Raw genomic sequence first — 22326 nt, 5'->3', positions numbered from 1 at the left:
TGGTTTGGGAGTGGGCTCCAGGCTGGTTCTGAAAGGCACAGCTCACCTCCCACAGCCTGGGGCACCTTTCTCTATCCTTTTAGGCATCTGGGGCCTTTCCTCCTTCTTGGTGAAGTCCTAACAGAGTCCTTCATGCTGCATTGCAAACAATGAATAAACTGACCAAGTCTTAAGGATCACTAGGACACAAATGTTTAAGTTTAAAACATTTAAATATGAAAAGCCAAAGGGACCTGGGTGATGCTGTCTTTTGTGTCAGGCTCCAATATGGTTCGTTGTCCACCCAGTCCTCGCTTAAATTTTTGAGATTTTGTTCATCATGGATTTTTTTTTGCATTAATTTTTATTAAAAGATACTTTAAAATATTTTAAATTATTGCATTAAAAATATTATTTACCTAGATTACCGAGTTCCTTGATACACTTACATTTTGTCCCTAAAGATGGAAAAAGCTCTAGGCTTTTCCAGGGAGAGCTGTATTTGGGGGGCAGAGGGGCCCTGCAAACGGTGTCTGCTTCCTTAAACCTGTGATCTTCCTGCTTACGGGAACTTTTCTGTTTCCACCAGAGACCAGGATAAAGTTCCCAGCCTGGTTCCACCTCATCTACTCTCCTCCCTCCATTTCCATGGAGTTCAGCGATGAGCCCAAATCCTTGAAATCCTTTCAGTTCAGTTTAATTCCGTAAGTATAAGTCAAGGGCAATATCCTAAGCTCCAGGCGGGCACCAGGTTTAGGCTGGCTGGGGAGGAAGATGGGCAAAGAAGGGAAGAGTAAGAGGCGCAGAGCGCGCTGGGGGCACATGGATGGAGAGAGACGGGGCCGGGACGCTAGCAGCCGGCAGACTCTGCACTCAGAGGACTAACCATGGACCCCAGGGAACCCTTGGCGGGGAAACCACATCAGAAATCCAGACCTGGACTGACTTCCTGCCCGGGAGGCCCCGCGGCCGCGGGCTCTGGGCGCGGGCCAGCGGGGCGGCGCCGGCGGGTCGGAGGCGCTTCCTGGGCGCAGCGGGAGCGGAGCGGCGCGCGAAGGAGCGGGAGGCGCGGGACGGCGCCGCGGGCAGGGCGCGCGGGCGGCGACATGGAGGACGGCGTGCTCAAGGAGGGCTTCCTCGTCAAGAGGGTGAGTGCGCCGGAGCCTCTCCTGACACCGCCCAGGGTGCGCCCGCCGCGGGCGCCGGCTCACCTGAGCGGCGGGCGGGCGGCCTGGGGCTCCGCTGGCCATGGCTGCGCGACGTGGGGAGAGCCGGGTGGACGGTGGTTGGGACTGAGCTTTAGACGGGAAAGAGAGGCCAGGACACAGGCAAGGAGGAGAATCCCCCTCGGCTAGTGCGTGTGGGGTACAGGTGGCGGCTGCCTTAGTGGGCATCGTAATTAGAACACCTTACTAAAAGATGAAGCGTGTAGTATTTAACGACGAGGTATTAAGACATCAGTGGGCTCTGCAGTCCACCGCCGTCCGTGTAGTGCATCATCTCCTCTATTCTTCACGATAACCCATGAGCAAGGAGGAAGCCTGTTTCTTAAACCTGTACTGTGCACCAGTCCCGGACATTGTCTCCTTTAATCCTCCCAACAGTCCTCCAGGTCGGTGGTACCACACTACCCTCCTTTCTCCAAGGGGAAAACAAAGCTCAAAGAGGTTAAATAGCTTGCTCAGGATCTGGACTAGTGGATGATGGAGCAGGATTAATCCCAGACAGGCTGGCTCCAAACCTTTTCCCGTCCCCCACTGTTCAGTATCGTTATCTCTTTATTACAGATGAGGAAACTGAGGGGCAGAAAGATGAGATCGCTTGCCGGGAGCCCCAGGGCTAGTAACAGCTGGGACTCTTCATTCCTTCCCCATCACCCCACGTGGCCTTTCCCACAGCAAGCAAGAGTCCAGACAAAAACCCCACATGTAGGAGCGAAGTAGAAAATGAATGAAAAAACAGCTGCAAGAGGAAATTTGATTTTTTAAAATTCCTTTAAGATTGATGTTCACGTGAAATATTTGTGCTAACCTAACAGCAGAGCATAAACTCTGGGGATGAGCCTTTGGCTCTTCTACTGAGTTTATAGCTTTGGGAGGGGGATGGATGAAATGGGGGTGAAGGCGGCCCTCCCTCCCATGGCCTCCCCTGGCTGCCAGATCAACCCTGAAGTCTCAACTCGCTTTCAGTTTAGTAGGGAATGTAGCCGTGTTATTTTACACATTATTTGACATAGGGGAGTGGGTGTGTTGTTTGCTCAAAACTGTAAGCAGGAGGAGGTGTACGAAGCTGTGGCAGATCAAGGGTCAGACCGGATACAAGCAGGTACGAAATTCCACAGCCGCTTCATGTCAGCGGGATTAAAGTGATAGATTGGTCCCTCAGGGTTTGTGGAGGCAGCTGTACCTCGGAAAGACAACCTATGGGGAACTTTTCCTGCAGCTTGTGAGGTGAGAGGGGGAGGGGGTTGGGCAGGGGCTTTTGGTGGGTGTTGTTGACTGTCGGGATAGCTGAGCCCTGGTAGGACCTGTGGAGGACAAACCCGCTCAGATGGGCCCTTGTGGGCCTCCCCCTGTCCCCAGGGGTTACCCTAAGTGATTCCCCACCAGCGCCACCTCGCAGAGTCAGGGGAGGGCTAGAGGGAAGGAAGGCTTTGAGTCCTCTTCTGGGCAGGCCACCCAGTCCAGGGTGGCAGCTTAGGGAGTCCAGGGTGCAGGGAAGTGAGGACAGTCGCCATGGGGCTTGGCTGAAATACCTAAAGCACATTCCAGCCAAACCCAACGACAGGAGTTTAGAGCAGGAGCCTGACCCGGAGGCGAGCGGAAGCCACGCCCTTTCCTGCAAGGTGAGGGATGTGGCCCCCAGGCCCCTGCTAACAGTTTCCACCTACTGATCTATCGGACTTTTCCTCTCCCCCATTTCCCCTTTCCTCCTGGATGGCAACAGCAACCCCTGTGTCCACTGGAGAAGTTGCAGGGCTGCAGCTGTGCGATGCCACAGATTCAGGAGGGTTTACAGCCCAGGAGTAGGGCAGGGCCCAAGCTGGAAGCCCAGAGTACAGAACAGTCATCACCAGTGAGGGCGAAGCAGGAGACGGGCAGGGGCATGATGGATTTGGCTCTTAATCCCGCCCAGACAAGAAAGAAGCAAAGCTCCTGGCAAAACACAGGGCGCTCACTTGGCCTGGCTTTAAAGGAGGGTGACGGGGAAGGAAGGCGGATTCATGGGTAGGATTACTTGTTCTTTAAGAAGAGGCTGAAGCCCATCAGTCATTGCTGCCTGGCTCATACCTCAGACGAATCAGAAAATGACATGGCAATGTCCACACACTTTGGCCTAGAAACTTCACTTGTAGGACTGTATTGTATCCCAAGGAAATGCCATAAAATCTTTGTGAACAAAGTGTTGTTTATGTAGTGAAAAAACTGGAAAACTGCCTGCATGTTCCCCCCAAAGCAACAAATGATTACAAGTAAATTATGGTTATGTAGATGTTAAAAGTTTATAATGTTAAAATCCAAAGAGTAAAAATATAAATGGCATGAGTAAGGAAAAAGTTTGCTTGGAGGAAAGAAGTCTAGAAAGAGTTCTGGAGGTTAGAAGTCTGACATTAAGGTGTTAGCAGGGCCATGTTCTCTTTAATCTGTAGGGGAGAATCCTTCCTGGCCCCTTTTGTTTCTGGTATTTGCAGGCTGTAAAGGAAAAACCCAGAGTTTTCCCTCCTGTACCGGGAAAAACCTAGATCTTCCTGACTGTGTGCTTCTTTATCCTGTGGGTCTCCTTCACTTTTGCAGAACACTGCACTTCTGACATTTCTGGTCACCAAATGTGTGGAGGTTTTTTCCCACACCAAACAATTCTCTGTGACACCTGCTGCATGTCCCACAGTTTAACTCACTTCTACCCAGAGGCAGCATCAGAGCCCACAGGTTAAGAGCTCAGCCCTACCAGACTGCTCCCCTAAACTCCCCCCTCCTCTCCTCCCCCACCTCACACACCTTGGATGCCAGTCACAGGCCCAGGTTGTCTTCTGTGCTCTGACCAACTGGCTAGAGATCAGAGGTTCCAGTGACCCTCCTCTTGGGATTCATTGGCTAGAGGGGCTCACAGAACTCAGGGAGACACTTATGTTTCCTAGCTTATTAAAGGATGTGATAAAGGAAAGAGATGAATATCCAGATGGGGGAGACATGTGGGCAAGGTATGTGGGAAGGAGCCTGGAGCTTCTGTGCCCTCTCCAGGGCGCACCACTCTCCTAGCACCAGCACCGCCATGTGTCCTCCAACCCGGCAGCTCTCCAAATTCCATACTTTTGGGATTTTATGGAGGCTTCATCACATAGGCACAATAGATTGTTAATTTTATTTTTAGCCCTTCTCCCTTCTCCAGAAAATGGAGAGGGGAGTGAGGCTGAAAATTCCAAGCTTCTAATCACAGCTTGGTCTTTCCAGTAACAAGCCCTCACCCAGGAGCACACCCAGAATTGCCTCATTAGCACAAGAGACACTCCTGTCACCCAGGAAATTACAGGGGCTTCAGGAGCTCCGTACCAGGAACCGGGGGCAGAGACTAATATCCGTGTGTTCCGTTATCTCACACAGGGACCCCTTGGTGCTCCTTGGCTTGTAGATGCTTCACTCTAATCTCTGCCTCTGTCGTCACATGACCATCTTCTCCCTGTGTGTTTTCAGTGCCCAAATTTCCCTCTTCATAGAAGGACACCAGTCGTATTAGTGTCATTAAGGCCACCCTAATCCAGTATGACTTCTACTTAACCTGATCACATCTGCAAAGACCCTATTTCCAAATAAGATCACGTTCACAGTCCCCCAGGGTTACGGCTTCAACATACCTTTTGGTGGGGGGGGGGGGATAGTTCAACCCATAACAAGTACCATCTCTGCTTCTTTGGGGTCTTGGGCAAGAAAGACCCTTCTGGGCCTCAGTTTCTTCATTAAAGTTAGGGAGTAGTATAAGCTTTTTCAAAGGATCCCCCAGCTGTAACATTCTGTGCTTCTTAAGCCCAGCCCTATGGTTACATCCCAACTCACAGACTCTCTTCCTTCCCCCAGAGATTCTAGGGACTGTAAGCTGCTCATGGTCCAATGGGCCTCTGGTCCCAGCCAGCCACTGACGGACAAGGAGCCTGGGGAGGGTGGCGCTGGGGAAGGTACCAGGTGGAGGGAGGCCTGGGTTATTTTTCTGCTTGTACCACTGTAGTTTTGACCTCTGACATCCTTTGCCTGGTGACTTGGATCATTAGTTATCTGCTGTTGTGGGACAGTTACCGCAAAGCTTACCACCTTAAAACAACAGACATTTATTATCTCACACAGTTTCTGAGGGTCAGGTATCCAGGAACAGCTTAGCTGCAAGATTCTGGCTCAGAGTCGCCCATGAGATTGCAGCCAAAATATTGCCCAGTGTGACAGTCGCCTGAAGACTTGACTGGCTAGGGGATCCCTTTCCAGGTTCACACATGTGGCTGGTGACTGGAGGGCTCAGCTACTCACCTTCCTGGGAGGGCTGCTCATGATGTGGGCATGATCAAGAAGAGAGAAAGAACGAGAGAGAGAGAGAGAGAGAGAGCCCCACCCCCAAAACCGAAGCTGCAGAGTCTTACATAACCTAATGTCAGACCTGGGAAGCCATCACTCTGCCATATTCCCTTGGCCACACAGACCAGCCAGGTACAACGTGGGAATAGTCTACACAGGATGTGAATACCAGAGAGGGGGTCACAGGGGCCCCACCAGTCGTCTTCCTGGCACTGATCACATTGGGTGGTGTTGTTGTCTGTCTCCCCCGCTGTCTTGGGTCAGAATCGTGTTCATCTTTGCCTCCCTGCTGCCACACAGTGCTTGGTGTGGTGGTGTTCAGTCCTTGACTGCTGAATGAATAGATAAATGAACGAATTAACCATCCCATCAGGATTTTTGTTTATTTGAGTTTCAATTCATTTTCCATCATAAAAATAATACATGCATATTACTTTTTTTACAAACTAGAAAAATACAAAATGGTGTAAAATGAAAACTAAATTTCCATTCTTATCACCCTGTATCGGTCTCAGTCCCAAGAGGTGATGACTATTAACATTTCTGGGGTATCCTTCCAGAAATTTCCTAAGATAATTACTAGTTATTTTTAGGTATCGTATAAAGTCATGTAAGTAAAAGTGCTTTGCCCTCAACCACTGCTGCTGTACCTCTTGGTGGCTCAGACTGTGGTCTGACCTCGTGGGCTCCAGCAGTGGTCTCTCCTACTGCCTGTTAGGGCTGCAATCCTCCATGCAGCCGTATTGGGCACTGTATTATTACATAGTTAGAATATTTTTCTTTTCTTTTCTTTTCTTTTCTTTTCTTTTCTTTTCTTTTCTTTTCTTTTCTTTTCTTTTGCTATTATAAGTAATGATCCTCTAAGTGTCTCAATACAGAAAATCTCAGGGGAGGGTGTGTAGCTCGAGTACAAGAGCTCATGCTTAGCATGCATGAGGTCCTGGGTTCAATGCCCAGTGCCTCCTCTAAAAATAAATGAACCTGATTACCTCCCCTACACCCCCGTGCCAAAGTAAATTAATTAAAAATGATGATAAATAGAATATTAAAGAGAAACCTTTTCCATATTCTAGATTATTTCTTTAGCACAGATCCCCAGCAGTGGAATTCTTGGGTCAAAGAATTTGAATATTTTTATGAGGTTACCAGCTGCATTGAGTTTTCTGCTCACACAGTAGATCCTGTCTCATCAGCCTTTCTCCCTAGACCTCTCTCTTTTGTTATCAGTTGAGATTCTTAGTTGCTCCTAACACGTTCCACTCAAGCAAGTTTGAACAGAAGGGACTTCATGGAGAATAATAAATATTAAGTACCTCAGGAATATGTGGGAGGGCCAGAGAACCTGGCCAGGATGCCACGTAGTCAGGGACAACGCAGTCAGACCAAACTACCCAACAGCACCACCAGACGCTTCTAGTGGGCACATCACTGCCGACACCATTTGCCACTTGTCCCTGATAACCCTGGGGACTGGGTGTCAGGAGAACCTGTTCTTCTGCCACTGTCCTGCCACTTGGCAGGACAAACATGCGTCAATGCCCCACGTGTGGGACTGTCAGCAGCCTGGTCACCTCCCTGTTCCCCTTGTGCCAGGGCTTCTGGGAAACGGAGTGCTTTGTCCAGGAAATGTGGCGTTATCTCCGCGTTAGTTTGTTCTGCTCAACATCTGTTGGTTACAGTTGTCTCCCTAAAGTTTCCTGGCTCCTTTCTCCTTTCCCTGTTGTTTTAGTTTATTCGGGCTGCTGTAACAAAGTCCCACAGACAGGACTGCCTACACAACAGAGATTTGTTTTCTCGTAGTTCCGGAGGCTGGAGTCGAAGATAAGGTGTGACCAGCTTTGGTTTCTTCTGAGGCCTCTCTCCTCAGCTTGCATACCTCCTGTGTGCTCACATAGTCTTTCCTTTGCCTGCAAACTTCCCTGACATCTCTGTGTCCAAATTTCCTCTTCTTGCAAGGACTGCAGTCAGATTGGACTAGGATCTTCCCTGGCGGCCTCATTTAACCCAATCACCTCTTTAGGGGCCCTGTCTCCAAGTACAGCCACCTTCTGAGGTTGTGGGAGGAGTGGGGATTAGGGCTTCAACATACGAATTTGTTGAGGGTGGGGAGGATAATTCAGCCCTTAACACCTTATCTGTGTTTTAAGGTTTAAGATTATGTTGCCCCCTCCCCTTCTCTGCCACACACCAGCCCCCAAAAGGTCAACTTAGATTCCAGTATCTTTTCCCTGCACCAGCCACGTGCTGCCTTTAGTGCTAACGCTGCGCCAGGAACTGCTCAGCAGGGGGTCGCCAGGCCAGGGGACCTGAGTCTGGGCCTTGTGGAGAGCAGTACCCAACCTTGTTGCTGAGGAGTCAGAGCCAAATCTTGTTTGTTTCTTTAAACATGTGTGCTTGTGTCAAGGATAGCTGTCAGCCGTCCTGTTACAGGTGGGTGCTAGGTACAGGGCAGAGTGAAGACAGCCAAAGTGAAAAATTCAGCTTGACTCCCTAAGTCCGCTCATGGGAACAGGTGGATCACCAGGCAGCTTAGACATAGTAATAAACTCTTGTCAGATTGACTTTGTTATAAGTTGTATTTTGTTGCCGCAGTTAATTCTGTTTGGGCATAGACCGGTGTTCACACCGTCAACTTCTTCTACGGTTTTTGGTTTCCTAACACTCTCAGTACACCGTGAGCATGGAACAGAATTGCAGCACCAGAATTGCAGATGTGAGACTGGAAGGGGGCTTTGAAATTAATAAACACTAGGTAAGGAAACAAGTGAATCGGGGTCATGGGCTCTGACTCAGATAGAGTGCATCTCTCTTGGTTAGAATCCAGCCCTCACTGGGCTCTGCTCTGGGAAATATGCCAATCAGTTCCTTTCATGAGTGTGTACAAAACCATTCCTTTCTGATTCCTTGGCAGACATTCTCCTATCCACTGGTCTGTTCTAGAAACATAGCCTCTGCCATCACCTGACTATCCTGTCCATTGGCTCCATGACCCCACCTGAGACCCCCTCAAATACCCCTGCCTTAAGTCCTGCCACACCAGCCCAGGTAAGACTGTTAGGGTCCTTAACAATGTGTGGCTTCAACTTTACAAATTGCCCACATCCTTCAACTAGTACTAGTCTTTTTTGTAACATATCCTAAGGGGTAAAAAAGGCAGAGATGCAGATCAAAATTTATGTACAAGGCTATTCATTGCAGAATTGTTTATAATAGTGAAAAAGGAAACAACCTCAATTACAAACAGATTGACAAGTAAATGATGCATCTACCTAGTGATCAGTGAAGGGCATGTTTTAAAGACATTTACCGGTGTGAGAAAATGCTTCGCAACGTCAGCAAAACAACAACTGGAAAGTAAAACTCGTATATGCAATATGGCCCTGATTTTTTTTTAAACTAGGAAGTAAAAACTAAAAGGGAAAAAGGCAAGAAGGAAATAAAAAATGTTAACAATGGCTGACTCCAAGTAGTAGGATTTTCTCTTCTATTTACTTTGCAGTTTCTTTCAAGATTTATAACCGGAATAAAAGACCAAATGGGAACTAGAAAGTCAACACCAAAGGTCTTTGTTACATACTCAAAATAGATGACAAAGAGATCCAGACAAAGATCAGACTTTCTTCAGGAAAATGAAAATAAAACATATGATTCTGAACTGAACTCCTTGGCTGTTAAGGACATTATTGGACAAGTGGTGAAACCTGAATGGAGTTTGTGGAATAAATGAAAATAATATATTAATGTAAATTTCCTAATGTTGATGGTTATATTGTGGTTATGTTGGAAATATCGTGTGTGTGTGTGTGTGTGTGCGCGCGCTGGAGATATACAATAAAATACTGAGATGTGATTGGAACATCATGTTAAAAACCTTTTTTTACACCTTTATTGTGGTATGGTTCCTGTAGACTAAACTACACATATTTCAAATGTACAATTTGATGAATTTTGATAGATGTATACACCCATAAAACCGCCACCACAATCAAGATAGCTAACATTTCCATCACTCCCCAAGAGATGCAATTTTTGAATTCCCAGTTTATCCCTTCCCACCCCGTTTACCCCCTGATAACCATAAGTAAAAGCTAACTCTTAAACAGTTCTGTAAAGACGTTTTTTATTCTTCAGCTTTCCTCTGAATTGAAATTATTTCAAAATAAAAAAATAAAATTAAGCTAAAAACAAAAAAGAGATAATGCTGTGCCCCATATTGGAGAGGTGGTTCCATGGCACAGTCTGGCTCCCTGTGCGACGGGACACCTCTCCCTGAACACCATGTCGTCTGCTTGGCCACTTCACCCAGGAGCTCTCCTTTCTGTCCTCAGGGTCACATTGTCCACAACTGGAAGGTGCGATGGTTCATCCTCCGGCAGAACACGCTGCTGTACTACAAGCTCCAGGGGGGTCGGAAGGTGACCCCTCCCAAGGGCCGGATCCTTCTGGATGGCTGCACCATCACCTGCCCCTGCCTGGAGTATGAAAACCGGCCGGTAAGTGAAGGGCCTGATTCCCAGCTGCTCCCTGCCCCGGACCCTCCCACCCATGACCTCTTCAGTGAGGGTGGTGTGAGTCATGGGAAGAGCGGAGTTACTGAAAAACCTAGATTCAAATCCTGGATGCACCACATACCAGGCATGTGACCTTGGGCAAGTAATTGAACCTCTCCGAGCCTTAGTGCTGCCTCTAAATAGGATAAAATAATGACACCTGACGATCTCTCATGGTTGTGATGGGGATCCTGAAGGTAATGGTGGTCAAAGCACTTTGTGGGCTAGAAGGCATTATGCAAATGTGAGTAATTACTGCTACTTGGGTTCAATAGGATGGCTTTCATCCCCCAAGGGGTACATGTTCCAAAAGTCAGGGGCCTCTTCAACCCTACCATCCAAAAAGAATCTGAATTAATCATTATCAAGGGCCTGTTATGTGCCAAGAAATTTGCTAGGCTTGGAAGAGTCAAGGAAGAAAATGGTAAGACTGCTTCTTCTTGAGTTAATAATCTTATGATGAAAGCAAGTGATTAATTGAAAAACATTCAGAGTTCCAAAGTTGGTACAAACACAGCCACAGAGAACACTGTATTCCTGAAGAGAAGGAAGGTGTCATTATAGGCTGTCTGGGTCAGGTACAGATTTGAGGGGAACAGAGATTTGGGCAAAGATCTGAAAGAGGAAAGAAGCAGAGGTTTGGGGCAGGTGGAAGGTCTTGGGTAAAAGTAAGGGGACAGATAGGGATAGATTTGGAGGTGAGGATGACCATTGTGGCCAAAGGGAATGTTCACTGAAGGAGCAATGAGAGTTTGGCTGCGACCAGGTGGAGGTAATAGGGAGCCATTGAAGTTTGAGTGAGAGACTGGACTAGTGAAAACTCTCTTAGGAAGATGAAAATGAGGACCTAAACTCAGTTCCTAATAAGATTATTAGATTATTAGATCCATAAAGAAGAGATCTTACCATTTACTCCTTTTCATGGTTTTTTGTTTGACTCTTCTAGACCATTTGATGAATCCTCTAAGAAAATATTAATGATGGTCAATTCTAGGTGGTGAGTTTACTGGTGGGTTTTTTTGCACTCTGTAGTTTAAAATTTTTCTCAAATAGAAAACAACAGAAGCTATTAAAATAATCAGGCATGAAATGAGACAAAAAGAAGGGACAAAGATGAGAAAACATTATGAAGGAAACACTGACACGATATAGTAGACTGGATGTTGAGGGCAAGGGAGAGGGAGGCATAGAACTTCATTCTAGTCTAGGAGGAAAGTGAAACGTCATTCTTTAATTTCCACTGCGAACCTGGAGATGCCACTGATTAAAAGAGAGGGGGTAGCTCTCTGTTGGGGTGGGGATGGGAATTCTGGGGAGCGCTGAGCCTGGTAAAAGACTTGGGTCTGCATCTTCTTTGTAGCATCATCAGACCAGACACAATGTCTGGGCACATAGCAGATTCTTAGTAAAAGTCTGTTCAATAAGTGTTTCATAAAAAAGAAAGATTTACAGATAAGCGAGACAGTTTTAAGAAGAAAACTTAGTTTTCTAAGTGCATTAAAGGGTCTAGATCTCAATAAATTAAACCCCAGAACTTGTAGGTTAACTGGTTGACCTCATACCACTTCGTCATCTCTAAGGAACAGTCAAGAGCAAAAGTGCTGGTAAGAATGGGCTGGCGGTAGGAAAACTTTGTTTCAAGTTTCAAAAAAGGAGACAAATTGTTAACTGGAGTTCTGAGCTTCATGTTAATTCTGTCATCTGCCTGGTTCATGAGTTCTTGAGCTGGAAGAAGACAAGAGTAGCTACTAGCTTCACTAAGAACAAGTTATAAAGTATATCATATATGTGTGTGTATATAATTTATTTTTAATTAGGGAAGCTATAAAACAGTGTATCTGGATTTCGCATGGAATTTTATAGTCTCTTCTGAAATCCTCTCATTAAAATGGTGGACTACAGATGGACGGTGAGGGTCCAGGGAGCTGGTTGAACTCATCCTCCCACAGTGTTGATGAGTGAATCAGTGTTAACTTGGAGGAACATCCTCATGGTATTCTTTGGGACTGTGAGCCAGCCTTGTCTTACCCACCATTTTTGCTGTTAATGTAGACGAGAAACATTGATTAAGTTTGCAAGCAAAGCAAGGTGGGAGCTAATACACTGGAAAATGGAATCAGAATGAAACAGAATGCGCCTGTGTTCCAACACAAGTGGTAAGCCCAGTCTACTCAGATGACACTTAGTAGGGTCAGCATACAAAATCCTACAATGTTTGGAAAAAACTCCAAAACCCTAAATGCATATTTAAAGGATAGAGGAGATGTGGCTCACTGAACAAGACTCTCAGCTGGCTGCACGGAGCATCAGTCCACGGTGCCCTGTTGCTGCCACTGCTATGTGACCTCAGCCTATCAGCCCATGCCGCCCTGCACCCCCCAGACCTTCCCTCAGAGCGATTGTTCCATTCCCAGGGTCATATTTTATGAGAATGTTGATCAGCTGCAGAACCTTGAGCAGGGTGTGAATTAGGTGAGAAAGTTTAAACTCGTATTATATGAGGAATGTGTGAAAGACTTGAGGATGGTAAGACCCGACCAAAAAGGGAATCAAAGGGAGCAGAACCACCGGTTCCCTTGAGGTCGGTGTTGATACCCTCCTATGACAGATGAGGACACTGAGGCTTAGTCGGCCTCTTAATGTGCCCAACTGTCCATAGCTAAATGGCAGAGCTGGGATTTGCATCCAGATCAGTCTGACCTGAAAGCCTGTGCATTTCCCACTTCAGCACAAGGGCTCTCGTGGGAGGTGAGCTTAATCCATGTGATTCTAGAAGGCAGTCAGGAGCAGGGAGACCAAGCGTCCAGGAATCAGACCTCATGCTAATTAGTCTATCCAAAGAGGAGAAGCCATTAGCTCCCTGTCACTGGAGTCGTACAAGTGAATCTTTAAAGACAACCTGCTGGGGTGTGGTCAAGAGGTCAGGCAGTCACGGGACCACGTGGCCTCCCAGGTTCACTTCAGTTCTGTCATTTTTGCTGCCCAACCAGCATTCTCTTGCTTACTTGGCCTCTGGTCTGACTGGCGGTCTCTTCCTACAGCTCCTCATTAAGCTGAAAACTCAAACATCCACGGAGTACTTCCTGGAGGCCTGTTCTCGAGAGGAGAGGGACGCCTGGGCCTTTGAGATAACAGGGGCTATTCACGCCGGGCAGCCGGGGAAGGTCCAGCAACTCCACATACTGAGAAACTCCTTCAAGCTGCCCCCTCACATCAGCCTGCAGTGAGTGCCTGACTTCCGGCTCCTCACCCTGCTGGGCTTTGCTGCAGCCGCTTCTGTGGGCAGTGGGGGTGGGGGGTGCTCTGTGGCTGCTACATAGACCTGACTGGTACCACCATTGTGCCTTTGGACCTCTGCTGTCACTGTCCTGTTTATATTGTTTTCTCTGCCTAGGGGTGGCCCTACCTACCTGCTTTGGTCCTGAGTGATCTTTTGGGACCTCTGCTGCTCCCGACCCTCTTGGTGTCTTGACACTTTCCCTTCCATTTCAGCCAGGGTGCCCAGGGTGAAGTGACAGCTCCCCAGGAATCTCCACTCACCAAGTCATTGTTTGTAGCCTGGTGGCAAGAATGATGTGTTCTGCTAGCAGTTGCATTCTTGCTCTGTGGGGTTCCTCATCCATTCGTCCATCCATCCATCCATTCATTCAAGAAACAGTAGTGGGGAGGGTAGAGCGTGTGCTTAGCATGCACGAGGTCCTGAGTTCAATTCCCAGTACCTCCTCTAAATAAATTAGTAAAATAAAATAAAAACCTAATTACCTCCTCCCCCTAAAAAAGACTGATTAAAAATATTTTAAAAAAATATTTAAAAAATAAACAGTTATTGAGTGCCTTCTGCATGCCATACAGTGCTCTAAGCACTCAGGAGATGCAAATAGGAATAAACAAAGTCTCATCTTCAGGGGCTTTCCAGCCCAAGTACGTAAATAGAGGGTGAGAAAAGATCTTCCATTGGTGGCAGGAATCGATCAGTGGTGGAGGTGATGCTATGAAGTAGGGATGTATGGAAGGAGTTACCGCCATGGAAGCTGTTACATCAGCCCATCTGCAGGAAGCACCCCCTAAACTTCCAGGCAGCAGAACTTTATACCCATCAGAGATGTGGTATGAGTCCATTCCTGGGCTCACAGAAAACTCCATACCAGGCCCCGGAATCTCGGTGGTGCATCCAGGGCGCTGCTAAACCATGGGGAGTGCAGGGAGGACCAGCAGCTGGTGAGAGTAGGTTCAAGTGATGGGCGACTTTGAGAAGTAGCTGGAGAAATTTGGACTTCGATGTGGTAGATCCTAGAGAATCATTGCTGTACATTCTTTTGTTTTTAAATCAAGTCCCAGCTCTTTAGTTTTACTGCAAACGTAATACCTGTCTGGTATAGAAATAGTGGAACATTTAGATGAGGAAGAAGAAAAGAAACATCCTAAAATCCTACCTCTCAAGTTCTGTTGCATACTGGACTAGCCCTTTCTTTGTGATGCGCAGGCACCATTTGCCACTTGCTTTATATCCTTAGCAACAGCTCTTGGACCCTCCCTCATACCTGCCAGTGTGTTGAGGGTCCCCTCTCCTCTGCCTTCCTTCCATGTAGTCGCATCGTGGACAAGCTGCACGACAGCAGCAGCGGAATTCGTCCAAGCCCCAACATGGAGCAGGGAAGCACCTACAAAAAGACCTTCCTAGGTGAGCCTTCTCTCTCAGGGGTGGGCCAGGCCATGGAAACCTGGGGCTTCGTGATCCGGGACTCAGTGGGCTTGACTGGCTTGTGTTGAGGCCAGAGCTGCCTGCCAGCCAACGGGCAGGCCTGAGATGACCACATGTGGGTGTGGCCAAAGCTCTGGGCAGCAGGTCTGGCCTTCAGTCTGCTCTTGGGCAGAGCTCCAAGGCTGTTCAAAGCTGACCGAGAGGTCAAGATCAGTGGGCTCACAGCCAAGCACCTCAAAGAGCCTGGTCTGACTGGTGCTGCCCTTGCCCTGATGCAGGCTCCTCCCTGGTGGACTGGCTCATCTCCAACAGCTTTGCAGCCAGCCGTCTGGAGGCCGTGACCCTGGCCTCCATGCTCATGGAAGAGAACTTCCTTAGGCCGGTAGGCGCCCGAAGCACTGGAGCCATTCGCTCTGGGGACCTGGCTGAGCAGTTCCTGGATGACTCCACTGCCCTGTACACTTTCGTGAGTTAGAGAGTGGGTTCCTCTTGCCACGAGGCAGAGGGAAGGGGGTCAAGGGTCCACAGTCTGGGGTGAGAGTCCCAGGGTATGGGGGACAGCCTCACAGTTTCAGTTCACAGGGACAGTTTGGGGGACAGTAGAGGGGGGTTTCTGTAAGGAGGATTTTCCCTTCCCCTGTGGTAGCCCCCATAGCCAGGAACTGGGACTTTTTGGTAACAGTCCTTGCCCTCTCCTTCCCACTAGGCTGAGAGTTGCAAGAAGAAGATAAGCCCCAAGGAAGACATCGATCTCAGCACCGTGGAGTTAAGTGGCACAGTAGTGAAACAAGGCTATCTGGCCAAGCAGGTATGGCTGCCTTGGAGCAGGGAGAAGATGGACGGTTCTCAAACTCAGGGGAGCCAGGAGTCCCCTCAAAGGCCGGGAAGGGCTGAGACTGCCAAAGGACACTAATTATCAGCAGAATCTGCTAAAGCCAGCGTCCAGCAGCAGCCACAGGGAAGAAATCAAGGGGCCTGCACGTGCCCACAGGAGTCTCAGGCCAGGGGGCGTTCAGGGGAAGGGTGCACACAAGTAATTTTCCCAGTGTTAAAAAACAACACCCGCGTCACCGCCCAGTGCACCTTCTTACCTGGAAGGGCACTGCCTACTGGCCGGTGTTTTGCATTTGCTGGCCTGCTGCTCCCTGAGGCTTCCTTGGGTCTCTGCCTGCTTCTGTGGGACTCCGCACACTCCCTTGATAAGTATTTTCTCCACCTACTTCAGTAGGTTGCTGATGAAATTCTGCAGTGTGATCTGAGTGTTTAAAAACTGATTGTGGCCACTGCTCCTAACCACGTTGGGAGACCGGCCACATTAAGGGGGAGGAAACCAGGTCACGGGCACCCCTGCAGCATGTCTACCCGGGCCTGGGAACCAAACCGCCGTGAACTGGCACATGGCATGTAAGGCGACCTCCTGCACACCCCTCGTTTGTGCACTCCTTACGCACTGCGTGGATGTGCGTGTCTGTACAACGGATGAGAACGCTGCTCAGCGCCATTCCTGGCGTTCCCCGGGGCACACGTTGTCATTGTCACCTGCTTCTTGCATATCAGGAACCCCTTCTGCTCTTAGATTGTTTACCATCCACTCAACCGCCTGCTTATCCCAAGGGCCCTGCTTCGGCTGGGCCTGCCAGGAGTCTGGTGGAGGGAGGTAGTGAGGTCCTGGGAGAGGAGGAGGAGGGGAGTGTGGGAGGGACTGGGGAGGTCCAGACTAGAGGGCTACCGAAGCTTTGTGATCTAGGGGTGAAGCCACAGAGTCACACACGTCAATGTCTTACATATTTAGACTGTAACATGTAATTGATCGTTTCCTACTCTTTTTCTGATGCAGAAGGTTAAAGTGGTCTTTACTGTATATATATGCACATGCACGCCTGCAGCTGTAGGTTTGTTTTTGGACTAAGCTGACACTTAGAAAGTTGGTGCCCTTGGGTTCACGTTTGCCTGTGAACTCCCTGTCCCCCAAGTGCCCAGGCAATGCTCCCCCTTTCTGTCAGCGCTGACCCTCTTTGGCTCTGTCAACTTGACTAAAGGTGACAGTGTTTCTGCAGAAGTGTCCCTGAGCAGGGAAGTCCCTGGCATGTCACAGCAATCCCAGGGTTTCAGGCGGACTCTTTTTAGGAAGTAGTCCCACTGGAGCAGGGCTGGCTTGGAGGTTTGGCATTAGAGGCACAGAGGTGGGAGGAAGTGACTGAGAGCTGTCCCCCACGAGCCTGGCACCCTGTCTTCCCCAGGGGCACAAGAGGAAAAACTGGAAGGTGCGGCGCTTTGTTCTGAGGAAGGACCCCGCTTTCCTGCATTACTACGACCCTTCCAAAGTGAGTGCCATGTGATGCTCCACTTCCTCCCTTCCCCTCAGCATCCCCACCGTGACTCCCACCCACCAGGCCGTTCCTTCCACGGTGTGAGCTGCTCCTTATAGTCTGATCACTCCTTTCATCCATCACATCATTGCCTGCTCAGTGGGTCTTCATTGTTCTGAGAGGAAAAGCACCTTTCAGCTTCCCCAAAGCTGGCTGTGTGCCTAGGGAGGGCGAGGGGGCTGATAAAGAGACTCCTCACTGGTGCTTCCGGCCTCTTGACCCCTTTCTACCCAGAGAGCCCATGAATTCTGCCCCCCTACTTCTTGTCCCCTCGAGTGTTTTGAACAGTGTCTTGTATCATTTAATATTTAAGCCATAATTTACTAATTGTCTTTTCTTTTCTTTTTTTCCTTATTGGTCAAAGAATTGCTCTTCTGAGTTTCAGATAATAAGTACTAGTGCATGCTGAGTTGATCTAATTCCAATCAAAAGAGAAGACAAATGGCCTTTTAGTCAGCCTGTTCGGGCTTGTCTTGGTAGATGTGTCATTTTCACTTGTTGTTTTGAAGTAATGAAGAGTGGGTATTCCTCCCTCACTGAGTGTCAGTCAGGAAGCCCACTGTAAGCTGAGAACCTGAAGGAATTTGAAGGAGCCCCCGGGACCCTGCTGGACCACGGGGAGGACCAAGGGACAGGGAGGGGTGTTGCGCTGCTGCTGCTGGCTGAGGAATGAAGAAGCCCAAACGTCCTTACTGATGCATATAACTTGGCCACGTGATGTCCAAGTTCAGCCTCATCTTCTGTTAGAAATGACGCTCTCTGACTTTTGTAGCAGGCCTGACTGAGGGTGGTGATAGGTGAGAGTGTCACTCTTCTTTTTTGTGCATTCACATAATTCCTAATCAGATCTCCTTTCCTCTGCAGGAAGAGAACCGGCCAGTGGGTGGGTTTTCTCTTCGTGGTTCACTTGTGTCTGCTCTGGAGGATAATGGTGTTCCCGCTGGTAAGGTGCAACTTCAGCCCCAGCCTGAAGATCTCAGGGGCCTCCCTCCTGTGCTGTCAGTAACGCTCTGCTGATGAAGGACTGAGCTGTGGGGGCTGAGTAGGGCTTTCTCAGTGAGACAATGAATGGTGTGAGTTTCGAAGCCCATTTCATAATTAGAGAAAGGGCAAGTGGGGCGTTCTTAGTGTTTTAACAACACAACTAAATAATCCTTGTCTTTAATGTCTTTTCCTGTCCTTTTTTTTTTGTGGACATATATTTTTTAACATTTTTTATTGATTTATAATCATTTTACAATGTTGTGTCAAATTCTAGTGTAGAGCACAATTTTTCAGTTATACATGAACATATATATATTCATTGTCACATTCCTTTCTCTGTGAGCTACCATAAGATCTTGTATATATTTCTGTGTGCTATACAGTATAATCTTGTTTATCTATTCTACATTTTGAAATCCCAGTCTATCCCTTCCCACCCCCTGCCCCCTTGGCAACCACAAGTTTGTATTCTGTCTATGAGTCTGTTTCTGTTTTGTATTTATGTTTTGTTTGTTTGGGTTTTTTTTTAGATTCCACATATGAGCAATCTCATATGGTATTTTTCTTTCTCTTTCTGGCTTACTTCACTTAGAATGACATTCTCCAGGAACATCCATGTTGTTGCAAATGGTGTTATGTTGTCAGTTTTTATGGCTGAATAGTATTCCATTGTATAAATATACCACATCTTCTTTATCCAGTCATCTGTTGATGGACATTTAGGCTGTTTCCATGTCTTGGCTATTAATAGTGCTGCTATGAACATTGGGATGCAGGTGTCATTTTGAAGTAGGGTTCTTTCTGGATATATGCCCAGGAGTGGGATTCCTGGGTCATATGGTAAGTCTATTCCTAGTCTTTTGAGGAATCTCCATACTGTTTTCCACGATGGCTGTACCAAACTGCATTCCCACCAGCAGTGTAGGATTCCCTTTTCTCCACAGCCTCTCCAGCATTTGTCATTTGTGGATTTTTGAATGATGGCCATTCTGACTGGTGTGAGGTGGCAGCTCATTGTAGTTTTGCTTTGCATTTCTCTGATAATTAGTGATATTGAACATTTTTTCATGTGCCTATTGATCATTTGTATTTCTTCCTTGGAGAATTGCTTGTTTTGGTCTTCTGCCCATTTTTAGATTGGGTTTTTTTTTTTTTATTAAGTCTTATGAGCTGCTTATGTATTCTGGAGATCAAGCCTTTGTCAGTTTCATTTGCAAAAATGTTCTCCCATTCCGTAGGTTGTCTTTTTGTTTTACTTATGGTTTCCTTTGCTGTGCAGAAGCTTGTAAGTTTCATTAGGTCCCATTTGTTTATTCTTTTTTTCTGTCCTTTTCTATGCTTATTGGCCCATAAACTTCCACCTAAGAATAATGGCTTACAACAGTGCTTAAAGATTGACCACACACTTTAATATCTTATCACACTCATTTCACAATAGACAGCTAAGGTAGGAAGATAGTATTATTTTCATTTTATGGATGTGGAAACTGAGGTTCAAAGAAGTTAAGCAATTCAAAGTCAAATCCCAACTCTGTCCCTGCTTTTAACAGAAACATACTAGACTCTTTGATGGGAATGAGATTGTAGATCTATGGTTAGCATGGGGGCAGGCCAAGAGGGCTTCCAAGAGTGTCCAGACTGGCAGGAGGACTTAAGGCACAGGCGACGAGGAGGGAACAGATGTGATGAAAAGAGGACAGCATGCATCTTGTGGGATTTCCTAACCATATACATTTGTACCTGGGAAATACTTCATTCTATGTGTTTTTGTCTATGTCTCAGTTGACTTTCAGCTGGGAGCAGATATGAATATTCACTGATTTTTTTTTTTCCTTCCTAGGTGTTAAAGGAAATGTCCAGGGAAATCTCTTCAAAGTGATTACTAAGGATGACACACATTATTATATCCAGGCCAGTAGCAAGGCTGAGCGTTCAGAGTGGATTGAAGCTATCAAAAAGCTAACGTGACAATGACCTGAGGGGAACAGGACTAGGAAGTCCTCTCTCCTACCAGACGGTACAGACAGGATTTCCTGGAGAATGGGAGTGTGTTGAGACTTTTAACTTCTTTTATATTTTGTACTGCTTTGGAGTGAGACTGGTGGAGTTCCTTAGATTATAATCAGCAGAGGTGCCATTTCCTTTCCCCGCTTCAGGTTGACAACCTGGAAATGCTAGATCGGCCATTAGGCATCAGCATCTTGACTTTCCCCCATCATCACAACCAGCCATTTCTTGGGCACCAAAGTAGGTTTTCCCTTGTTGTCACACTAAACTGGCCCTGTTGTAATACTAAATAAATAACACTGTAAGCTCATGGTAGCGCTCTCTGAAATGCCGTCAGCAACTCAACTCCTTGGGAATTAGTAAAAATTGACATTTATTCCTGGTTATTAGAATTCCTGTACAAAGTTTTGTAGTTTTCAAAGGTTTCTTGTGCTTAAGGCTATGTGAATTACTAGGTATAAAAACATCCCAGGTGATGTACTAAAGTGGGGATGGTGGCAAAATTTTGGCTGAAAATATTGCTTTGCTTTGAAACATAAGCCTTCTTAAGTATTATAGACTGCAGGAAAAAAATCATGGACTAAGTTGGAGAGATTAGTCACACATACGCCAGAAAAAAAGCAAAACTGTAGCTTTTTTTTGTGGGAAAAAAATGGTATTCAGAAAGAGATGCAGAGCAGGAGCTACCACAGGACAGAAACAGGCGCTCTCTAAAGGACAGAGAAAGATGTGACTGGGGAAAGAATTAAATCAAGGCATGAAATTTTGTTTTTAGAATGAAGATTAATGGAGACAAATAGGTACCAACAAGTTTCACCAGTTAGGTTAATCTCAAGTAGTGAAAAGTCTTTATCATACAAGTATCTTTAAAAACACTTTTATTACTTTTCAAGTTTATACAGTAATCTGCCAAGTACAAGTGCTTAGACTTCCTTTAATGAATAGATACGTAACTTACATTTAAGGGGGTGGGATACTTCCAAAGTGCTTAGGTAAAAATTCATTTTCTTAAATAGTTTGAACTGTCTCCTCTTAATCTTGTCTAGAATACCTGATCTGAATGATCAGGAATTCCAAGCTAATGAAGTTTTTACTTTATTCCTTACATTGTAAGAGACTGCCTTTTAAAGCACCATTTTCCATTTGGCATTTCACCAAGGCCTATGTCCTTGGAATTAGTTTCTTTATTGCTTTTTGATATCAACAGGTGTTTATCTGAATTAAACTGCATTTAGTTTGATGGCTTCTTGACTCCAAATTGGCACAACTACACCCCACTCTGAATAGTAGACATCAGTATGGTGTGTTGAAAAGTAGTTGACCATCACCTTGAGGCAAATCAGAGAACAACTCTCTCCAAGGTACTAGCTTGCATTTAAAAAACCCCCCAACCATTTGTTCTTGATGTAGAAGTTGCCTGGTCAAGAACGGCAGCTGAGAACTAACTGCACTGCTGAGCATGACGCAGTGCTTAGCATCTCTGAGGTTCCCACTCAATCTCTGAGCATCATCCACCTTGTCTTGTTTTACTAGAAAACATGAAAAATGGTTTGCAGGTTCATATTTTTTCTCAGCTTTTTTTTTCCAATTGTATATACATGAGACTCAAAATATTGCGTTTTCAGTTAAGTCAATAACCACTTGACCTCGAAGGCAGAATGGGGAGTAGAAGAAGCTGTCAATTTTTAGTGAAGAAGCTTTGTGGGGAGAGATTCAAGACTTGGATTAAACTGGTCAACTGTCTTTGTCAATCTGTTCAAATTACTGGAGTGGGGTGTGATCTTGTTCTCATCTTTAAGTCAGCAGGGTGTAAGTATGCTTTAAGCTTATTACTTATCTCCTTCATGCTATCAGTGAGGTATTGATCTTTCCTCTGGCAAGGGTCCTACACTGGCAAAACTGTTGTGGAACTGTGCAAAAGGCCTGCATGGGATAAAAATCACTCACCACGGAGGCACCAGTATTTCTTGAAAGTTATGGCTTTTGAAGTATTAAAAAATTCAGTAAACAAAGTGAGATTTCAATTCCTCTGCCTGTAACAAACGTTTAAGGAGCACCTGTTATATTCTGACAATATTCTTGATGCTGCAAGCTTTATACTTTTCCTTGACTCCTAAAAAGACTGAATGAAAATTATTTGTGCCAATTTAAGTACATCCAGGTTCTCCTCTAAACAT

At 46.6% G+C, this 22326-nt stretch overlaps 1 protein-coding gene across 2 annotated transcripts; it reads left to right on the top strand.

The window, feature by feature from the left end:
- Nucleotides 1–821: 821 nt before the first annotated feature.
- PLEK2 (pleckstrin 2) lies at nt 822–20524 on the top strand. 2 transcript variants are annotated; one of them, XM_032482220.1, is made up of 10 exons: nt 995–1127; nt 8449–8582; nt 9866–10030; nt 13129–13310; nt 14677–14768; nt 15068–15255; nt 15496–15597; nt 17030–17113; nt 18023–18101; nt 19983–20459. In XM_032482220.1, exons 2-10 carry the CDS (start codon nt 8523–8525, stop codon nt 20108–20110), a joined length of 1080 nt encoding a protein of 359 aa, XP_032338111.1. In that variant the 5' UTR covers nt 995–1127; nt 8449–8522; the 3' UTR covers nt 20111–20459. The 2 variants fall into 2 exon arrangements, with proteins under 2 accessions (XP_032338110.1, XP_032338111.1); XM_032482219.1 differs by lacking the exon at nt 8449–8582 and having other exon boundaries at nt 822–1127; nt 19983–20524.
- The last annotated feature ends 1802 nt before the right edge of the window (nt 20525–22326 follow it).

The sequence above is a fragment of the Camelus ferus genome, chromosome 6, assembly GCF_009834535.1.
Source record: "Camelus ferus isolate YT-003-E chromosome 6, BCGSAC_Cfer_1.0, whole genome shotgun sequence".
Lineage (NCBI taxonomy): Eukaryota > Metazoa > Chordata > Mammalia > Artiodactyla > Camelidae > Camelus > Camelus ferus.
Note: the sequence above shows the minus strand (reverse complement) of the source record. Positions and strands in the feature narration are given on the sequence as shown.